At 44.3% G+C, this 9,298-nt stretch overlaps 2 protein-coding genes across 6 annotated transcripts; one reads left to right on the forward strand and one right to left on the reverse strand.

The window, feature by feature from the left end:
- Positions 1–49: 49 nt before the first annotated feature.
- LOC135334084 (dapdiamide synthesis protein DdaC-like) lies at positions 50–9,280 on the forward strand. 5 transcript variants are annotated; one of them, XR_010394189.1, is made up of 8 exons: positions 52–233; positions 345–475; positions 818–1,024; positions 1,157–1,393; positions 1,852–2,151; positions 2,531–2,679; positions 2,910–3,135; positions 3,245–3,376. XR_010394189.1 is itself a non-coding variant. In XM_064529137.1 (6 exons), the coding sequence occupies exons 1-6, from the start codon at positions 71–73 to the stop codon at positions 9,186–9,188; spliced, it is 1,110 nt and encodes a 369-aa protein (XP_064385207.1). In that variant the 5' UTR covers positions 50–70; the 3' UTR covers positions 9,189–9,280. The 5 variants fall into 5 exon arrangements, 3 of the variants coding, with proteins under 3 accessions (XP_064385207.1, XP_064385208.1, XP_064385204.1); XR_010394190.1 differs by having other exon boundaries at positions 2,928–3,135; XM_064529137.1 differs by lacking the exons at positions 2,531–2,679; positions 2,910–3,135; positions 3,245–3,376 and adding an exon at positions 9,117–9,280 and having other exon boundaries at positions 50–233.
- Positions 3,624–5,278, reverse strand: LOC135334069 (TNF receptor-associated factor 4-like). Its single transcript, XM_064529111.1, has 2 exons — positions 4,228–5,278; positions 3,624–4,167 (listed from the first exon to the last, which is right to left on the reverse strand). The coding sequence occupies exons 1-2, from the start codon at positions 5,176–5,178 to the stop codon at positions 3,727–3,729; spliced, it is 1,392 nt and encodes a 463-aa protein (XP_064385181.1). The 5' UTR covers positions 5,179–5,278; the 3' UTR covers positions 3,624–3,726.
- Positions 9,281–9,298: the final 18 nt, after the last annotated feature.

Genomic DNA, 9,298 nt, shown 5'->3' on the forward strand with positions numbered 1-9,298 from the left:
GCCTACACAGTGTAGAATTCCTTTGTGGCCTAATGCGCATGTGCAGACTAGTACTGGATTCTACCACAGCATGCAATATGGCATGGCATGGACTAGTATAGCTGCTGTGACCGTCTCCACAGATGCTCTCCCTCTCAAGATCAGTCCCAGAGATGGCAATACATCCCTGCAATTCCTCAAGGAGTGGATGGCAGCCAACAAGGACTGGCTGGACCAGAAGCTGCTGGAACATGGTAGACCATATACAGCCAGCTGCGAAACTTGTAAATGCTGTATACTTGTTGCTCTGCTGGCTCATAAAATCATATCTAGCTGTATGTTTAATGATTGTATCTGCTATACAGGAGCCATCTTATTGCAAGGGTTTGATGTGAACGAAGCCATCGACTTCCAAGAAGCTGTACTGCAGTTCAGTCCTGACCTGTGTGACACGTACAGAGGCACCTCTCCAAGGAACCAAATCCCTGGAACCCAGGTATACTGTCATGCATCTCCATGTGTGTGGTTGGCTGATTAACTGGACTGGGTAGGAATGTATTAATAGCAAGCATGTTTTGAGCCATCTAAATGAAATTCTAATCATGATTCATATAGTGTTGGACAGAGAACATTGACTTGGGTTGTTTTTGCCTATAGTATAAATGATAATTATATTGTCACATGATCAGCCATTGATCTGGCTACCTGATTAATGTGTTTTGATATACATTCCAAGAAAACAATTTGTCCACACAAACAGCTACATAGCTAGTGGCTTCAATATAGTTGTGTACCATGTGTACTGTGCTCTGTAATTAAGCCCCTCCCCCACACACAGTACGTGTTCTCGGCCAGTGAGTTCCCCCCACACTACCCCATTCCCCAACACCTTGAGATGGCGTTCCTGCCCGCCCCTCCTCGGAGACTGTTCTTCTGTTGTCTGGAGGCACCCACCTCGGCTGGAGGGGAGACTTGTCTGGCCGACTACAAGAAAGTCTATGAGACCATGGATCCGAAAATTCGACAAAGTTTTGAAGACAAAGGAGTGAGTATGTGTAGATAGTGATTGTGTGTGCATGTGGTGTGTGTGCATGTGGTGTGTGTACAAACTTCCTGTCAGCTGATTTATTTAACACAAACAGATGAACCACGTGATTACATTGCTGCTGTGTTGTAGGTGATGCATATTCGTAACTATGTGAGACAGAGGAGCTACTTCACAGACCCGTCCATGATGAAGGGGTGGGAGGCCGTGTTTGGCACCAAAGATCGAGAAGAAGTTTCCCAGGAACTGACAGAGAACCGAATGGAGCACTCATGGGGAGAGAACGATTCACTGAGGATAGTGAACCGTGTCCCTGCTATAGAGAAGCATCCTCAGTCCGGCCACAAAGTGTGGTTCAATCATTTAATGGTATGTATAGCGATGGTCGCTTGGCCCTGGCTAGTACTGTATCACCATATGGCATTGTACAATCATTGCATGCATAGATCAGGTAATAGCAGGAGCTATATAAACTCCTGGTAATAGGTATATAGTGATGATTGGGTATAGCTTACTAGGTTGGTTTCTGAGTACTGCTACACTTACAGTAGCTAGATTGCGATGAAACACTATTGCAATGCAAATGTGAAAATTATGACTACTACTGAAAGTCTTCGTACTAGCGAGTTAAATTATGATTTTGTTGTCTGACAATACTTGTTTCAAGTACGCTGCAATCTAGTTCTTAATTGTGGTGCAAATTTTGTGCTAGCAATGAGATGGTCGTTTACCTATATCAACAATTAGTACCCAACCCCCCCACCACACACACACATACACACACACACACACACACACACACACACACACACACACACACATATCAGGTATTTCATTGGACCATGTATTATGACGAGCCCTACCGTGTGTACCAGCGCCTGGGGGGTCTCAAACAGCTGCTCTACTCCTGGGTCCTGTGGGCTGCCAGCTTCTTCTATATCGGACTGAAAGCACCCTCGGCTAAACTGAGCCTTGGTATGAACACTTGCTATGGCGATGGTGCGGCCATACCTTATCGTACAGTGAGCCACGTTAGAGACACAGTGTGGAGGAACCTTGTGTTCAATCGCTGGAAGCAGGGAGACGTGCTCATGATTGACAACTTCAGGGTCTCTCACGGGAGACAGGTAAGAGAGTCTTTGCATGAATCAACCACTCTAGCCTCACTATGTATGTGTTAGCTCTATACAGTGGAACCTCTGTTAACAACCACCTCCGAATAAAGGCCAGTTGCTATATAACAGCCAGTCACCCAGGTCCCAAATGAATAAGTTGTGTACAAAACAACCTCTCAACAAAGGCCACCTCTGTATAAGGGCCAAAACATTGTTCCCCAAAGGTGTCCGTTATAGAGGGGTTCCACTGTATTTGATTGTGGTGTCACATGCACACTACTGTTACTGGCACTGGTACATAGAGTACGTGATTTAAGCATTGTATGTAGGATCGATTTCTATGATTCTAGTGAGCCTTTATCAATATTTTGTTGTATTTTCCATTCTGTAGCCTTTCTCCGGCAAGAGGAAGATCGTTGTGTCCTGGTCTAACCCGATGACAAGACCCAGCCTCATAAGATCCTGAACCACCATAGACTGATATTTATAACCAGTTGCCGTTTCCATCGTTTTATATTTACACAGCAATCATTCCTCCATGTGCGTTACATGCTGTACATTGTTTCATGAATTTGTGGTTTCTTAAGGGTGGAGGGTGCTTTAGGCTGACCACAATGGGATTTGTACCCTGGAGTATCCTGAGAGTTTCAATGGATATTCCTTAGTGTCAGAGCACATCATGGTACAAGTACAGAATGTACATGTTAGTAGAAGGAGATGGTAGCCTCCTAATACAGTGTAGCAATTCCCTTGTGGCCTATTCAATGCAGAGCATGTTACCCACTCAGTCATGTGACATGTGAAGGAATGGTTTCAGACTGCAGTATGTTTTGGAGCTTCACTCACCAGAGCTAGAAGACAAGAATGATGCTGAGTATCTTCCTCCTCCACAACTCCTCCAGATGTGAGCCACTGAAACCTTGCAGGCGATGTTGGCAATCCGTGAGGAGAAGGTCATACAGGGAAGAAAGGTGTCTCCAAAACCAGCAGACAAAAGTGAGCCCCCCCCCCCTCTAGTCTCGTGGACCAGACTTGTAACGGCTGGCTTGTGACACTATACTGTACACACCTACTGCCTATAACTTCCTTCACCCCCCATACATAGCCTGAGTCCAGTGAGGTGGTGAAGAGGATGATAGTGTCTCTCTCTGGTGATGGCTCCCTCCCTCCGGACACTCTGGAGCACCTCACACCAGAACTACTCACTAGAATAGAGCCAACAACACGCAAGACACAGGTAAAGGCGTGCTATATAAGAGGTAGAGTTGCACAACATTGTATTGAAGCTATGCGTTGGATTGATTTAGCTCTTTCCTATTACTCAGTGTAAATTAAGTGAATAAGCTCCAACAAAGGAACTATATAATGTGCTGTAATTATATAGAATATAACGTAATTATAGGTTAAGAGTGCGCTTAACCCACAAGTATTTATTATAATATTCATTGTAGCCAGCGCTTAGTAACGCGCCAGTACGGTACATGTAGTCCAAACAAATACAATTGCAATCAGTACACAGATAATACTTATGTCTACGGTTTGTTTGTGTGTATACTGTACGTAATTATCACTCTTCTAATTAAGCAACTACTTCAGTACTACTTTGTTTATTTGGAAGAGAAGGGTGTCGTTTTGTAAATACTTGGGCTCCAGTTCAGTGTGAGCGATGAACTTTGAATTTCCCCATCCATTCTTTGATCTCTCTCCCTCTGTCACTCTGGTGCAGTACTTGTCAGGTATTTTGTCATCGTAGGTGTCTGTGCCTGTTTTATGACCCTTGCCATCGACTTGGTCCAGTATTTGATATGAAATCGCACCACGAAACAGCCATTTCAAAGAATCGTCGAACTCTCCTCTCATGAAGCACACATACACAGAGACGTGTGTTCCTTTACCAGTGTTGCAGCCGTTAGCGTCCACTCTGAGACAGATCTTGTAGCCCTGATAGTGGGTGTAGACTGGAGGGGAGTACCACTGATCGTCATCTCTCTTGTGCTGTTGGAAGTTGGTCATTGTAAGGACAGGGGGACCAAGAGGTATGGCGGTACATGGTGCAAGCTGAACATAGGGCGTGAGTAATTGCGCCAACTCCAGTGGACCAAGAGGTCTAGAGTTCACGATGAGAGGTGCAGTCTTGAGCAGCTGTTGCATTGGCTCCAATTCGTTAATTTTTGTTTTAAGTATTCTATTTTCAGCTTCTAGACTTGTTATTTTGTCTTGTTGCTTGGTGATTTCTTCTCTTTGTTGTGTAGTCTCAGCTTGTTGCTTGGCATGACTGGAGGCTAATAGAGAGATGTGTGTGAGTAGGTTCTCTCTCAGGTGTTCTGGCATGTCTTGTCGAGGGAGTTTCACAGCACAGCCTATGTGGTGGAAGTCACAGTTGATGGTGGTCAGGGGGCACTCATCAGCAACATGGCTGTCTATATTCTGACGTTGGATAGTTGAACCACACTGGTTAGGGCAGGGGACAGGGAAGGACCCACACACAGGCCAATGGTTGTTGGTGACATCATCATAGGTAGACTTGTAATCATGGCAGTGCTCACAACCGAATGGACGTTTGGGGCAATCCTTAATTTGGTGGTTTTGAATGTACCTTCGCTGTTGTTGGTTCCCGCATTTATAGATGCAATCAATTTCGACAAACTGGCATCCATCGAGTTGTTTCTCTGGCTGTGGATCTGTGTTGAGGTGCCCATCAAGCTGTCTCAGTTCCCCCGTCCACTCACACCCGTCTTTCTGGTGGCTACAGCGAACTTTCAAACTGTAGAGCAATTGTTTCGAACTTTTGTCGGCAAAACTTGAAAATTCCTCTTCATTGCAAGTTGGGCACGTTTTTTTAGTAGATTTGATGTGTTCAATACAAGTTTTGCAAAACTTCTTTCCACAGCATGTGACCTGGTGGGGCTCTCGAATGATCTGGAGACAAACTGGACACTCTGACTGGACGTATCGTTCTGGTGGAGGTTCCACAAACTCACAATCGAATCCTATTATTCTCTTGTCAGCTTGTTGCTGGTTGTTTGGGTTCAGTGCCATTTCTTATTCGCTTGTCTTGTCTTTTCTTGTAACTAAACAGGGTGTGCCGGCTCCTCTGATATAATGAATATTGTCAGTTACTTGTTATTCACGCTTTCCATGTAGTCACATGTCTTCTAACCCATATTAGGTGCAGTTACTATAATGGCTGGTGTATAGTCAGTTTGTGGAAAAATAGCACAAACACACACACACACTCACACACACACACACACACACACACACACACACACACACACACACACACACACACACACACACACACACACACACACACACACACAAACACACACACACAAACACATATTCTGATATGCTCGCTCTCAAACACTTTCCTCCAATGAACTTCACCCCAAACAGCTCTTTGCTCTAGACTTGGCATCGAGACAATGCAGTGCATTTGTATATTGATTATCTGTATAATGTCATTGTGCAAGTATTAATGTTATGTGGTACATACACTCAGCTGATTATGTGTTGTACATAACCTCATTTCTCCCTTTCCTGCCTCCTTGCAGAGCCACCGTTTGACCTGGCGGCGTACATCAATAGCCTGAGTCTGAGTGACGTGGAACTGATATCAGAGGACGGGTCCCGATTCCATGCACACAGACTGGTTCTCTGTGCCCAAAGCCCCGTGTTTAAGTCCATGCTAGACTCTGAACTATGGGTGGAATCTAGAAACAAGGAGGTTGGTTGTTTAATGCTGATTGCACTACCTCTGTCCATGGCTACTAGAATATTGAATACTGCATATACTGTGTGTTTGAGAAACGTTGAGACCATGCATGGTACACTGTACTTAATTATCCTTTGTGAAGCATCAACTCTGAACACCACTGTATATACACACATAGACCAACTCCCTCCCTCCCTCCCATAGATTCCACTGCCTACACTGACTGGTAAGGTGGTGCAAGTGCTCCTCCAGTACCTGTACACTGGTCGCTGTCTCTTCCCTCGGGAGACAGGTTAGGGAATGCTTTCATGGTTGTGTGCTACAGTAGTGTAGTTTAGTTGTCTTTATGACCAAATGGCCGTATGTTAGCTACTTATATGTAGGTTGTGATGGTTGTTCACTGTCAAGAAAAAATAGCATTAAAGTGCACAAAAATAATGACAGAGACAACCCTAGACACAGCTCCATCTCTTCTCGAGGATATGTGCCAGTATCAGGCAATCCGTGAGGAGTAGGTTGTACTGGGGAGAAAGGTGTCTCCAAAACCAGCAGACATGGTGAGACCCCCCCCCCCCCCAGGCTTATTGCCTACAGACACTGGTAACCAACACCATCTCTTCACTCCCCCCCCCCCCCCCCACAGCCTGAGTCCAGTGAGACGGTGAAGAGGATGATAGTGTCTTTCTCTGGTGATGGCTCCCTCCCTCCGGACACTCTGGAGCACCTCACACCAGAATTACTCACTAGGATAGAGCCAAGTCTTATCACTGCTGCCATAGCAACACGCAAGACACAGGTGAAGGCGTGCTATATAAGAGGTATAGTTACACAACATTGTATTGAAGCTATGCGTTGGATTGATTTAGCTCTTTCCTATTTTTCTCAGTGTAAATTAAGCAAATAAGCGACAACATAATAACTAATGTGCCGTATATTAACTATAACATAATTATAGGTTAAGCTTAACCCACAAGTATATATTATAACATTTATTGTAGCCAGCGCTTAGTAACGCGCCAGTACGGTACATGTAGTCCAAACAAATACAATTGCAATCAGTACACAGATAATACTTATGTCTACGGTTTGTTTGTGTGTATACGTAATTATCACTCTTCTAATTAAGCAACTACTTCAGTTCTACTTTGTGTATTTGGAAGAAAAGGGTGTCGTTTCGTAAATACTTGGGCTTCAGTTCAGTGTGAGCAATGAACTGTGGAGCTCCCCACCCCACTCCCCTCTCTCCGACTGTCACTCTGGTACAGCTTACATTTGGTGCTTTGTCATCATAGGTGATTGTTTGTGTTTTATGATCCTCGCCATTAACGTGGTTCAGTAGTTGCCATGAAATCACACCACGAAACGGCCATTTCAGAGAATTGTCAAACTCTCCTCTCATAAAGTACACGTACACAGAGACGTGTGTTCCTATACCACAGGTTTCACCGTTAGCGTACACTCTGAGACCGATCTTGTAGCCCTGATGGTGGGTGTAGACTGGAGGGGAGTACCACTTATCGTCATCTCTCTTGTGCTGTTGGAAGTCGGTCATTGTAAGAACAGGGGGCTCCAGTGGAACAAGAGGTCTAGAGTTCACAATGGGAGGTGCTGTCTTGAGTAGTTGTTGCAATGGTTCCAATTCTGTGATTTTAATTTTTAGATGTTTATTCTCTTCTACTAAAATAGCAATATCAGCTTGTTGCTTGGCAATACTAGTAGCAAACAATTTTTTTTCTTGCTGTAGCGTGCTCTGTAGTGCAGTTAAGTTCATTGTAGAAAATGTTATCTCGGCATTACTATAGTAGTGTTTTGTTGCTGTAGTGTGGTAACTTTGGTCTGTAGTGCAGCTATTTTGGTCTCAAACGATCTACATAGTGTATTTTCAGTTTCCAGACTTGTGATTTTGTCTTGTTGCTTGGCATGACTGGTGGCTAATAGAGAGATGTGTGTGAGTAGGTTCTCTCTCAGGTGTTCTGGTATGTCTTGTCGAGGGAGTTTCACAGCACAGCCTACGTGGTGGAAGTCACAGTTGATGGTGGTCAAGGGGCACTCTTTGGCAACATGGCTGTTTATATTCTGACGTTGGATAGTTGAACCACACTGGTTAGGGCAGGGGACAGGGAAGGACCCACACACAGGCCAGTGGTTGTTGGTGACATCATCGTAGGTAGACTTGTAATCATGGCAGTGCTCACAACCGAATGGACGTTTGGGGCAATCCTTAATTTGGTGGTTTTGAATGTACCTTCGTTGCAGTTGGTTCCTGTAGATGCAATCAATCTCAACAAACTGACATCCATCGAGTCGTTTCTCTGGCAGTGGAACTTTTGTCGGCAAAAATTGAAAATTCTTCGTTACAGGTTGGGCACGGCTTTTGAATTGCTTTGATGTGCTCAATACAAGCTTTGCAAAACTTTTTTCCACAGCATGTGACCTGGTGGGGCTCTCGAATGATCTGGAGACAAACTGGACACTCTGACTGGATGTATTTCGAAGGTGGTGGCTTCACAAACTCACAATCGAATCCTATTATTCTCTTGTCAGCTTGTTGCTGGTTGTTGGCTGCCATTTCTGGCAGTTTCAGTTTTACATTAAAGCTTTACATACATACTCTTTGATGGGAATATTTGTGTGGGTATAGTCACATGCCTTTTAACTCCATATTTGGCATAGTGGTCAGGATGGTTGCCACCACACACACACACACACACACACACACACACACACACACACACACACACACACACACACACACGCACGCACACACACACACACGCACACACACACACACACACACTACACACACACACACGCACACACACAGTGTCCTCCATCGAGCTGCTCAGAGACAAGACCTATAGTGACAGTGGCGTGTCTAATCAGACTAGGGGCTGACCCTCTACTCAAGAACACCTTCAACTCGTGCACCACTGACATGCTTGCTCTCAAACACTTTCCTCTAAAGAACTTCACCCCAAAACTGGAGGAGAAAGGTGAGACTACAAACAATGTATACAGCTCTTTGCCCTATTAGATATTGACATCACTTAAAGTGAGACCAGTGCACGTGTATATACGTATAATGTGAAAGTATTATTTTTATGTGGTACAAGTCAAAACAGTGTTTTTTGATCGAATGGCAAATAATTTGTATGTTGGCTACTTGTTCACTGTTAATTGTTTCGGCTCGTATGCATTTTTATGTTAATTGTCGCTGTTACCGTGGTAGTAATGATGACCCTAATGCACATGCACACAGCCCTTCTCTGGTAAGAGGAAAGTTGTTGTGTCCTGGTCACAGCCATACCTCAAACAAAGTCACAGAACATAACCTATAATAGCTGAACTGCATGTGTACTTCGATCATTACATTACTTGGTTTATTTTTTGTATGCAGTGCTTTAGAAATGTGAAAGCAGTTAATTATGCCATAATTATGGT

The sequence above is a fragment of the Halichondria panicea genome, chromosome 3 (assembly GCF_963675165.1).
Source record: "Halichondria panicea chromosome 3, odHalPani1.1, whole genome shotgun sequence".
Lineage (NCBI taxonomy): Eukaryota > Metazoa > Porifera > Demospongiae > Suberitida > Halichondriidae > Halichondria > Halichondria panicea.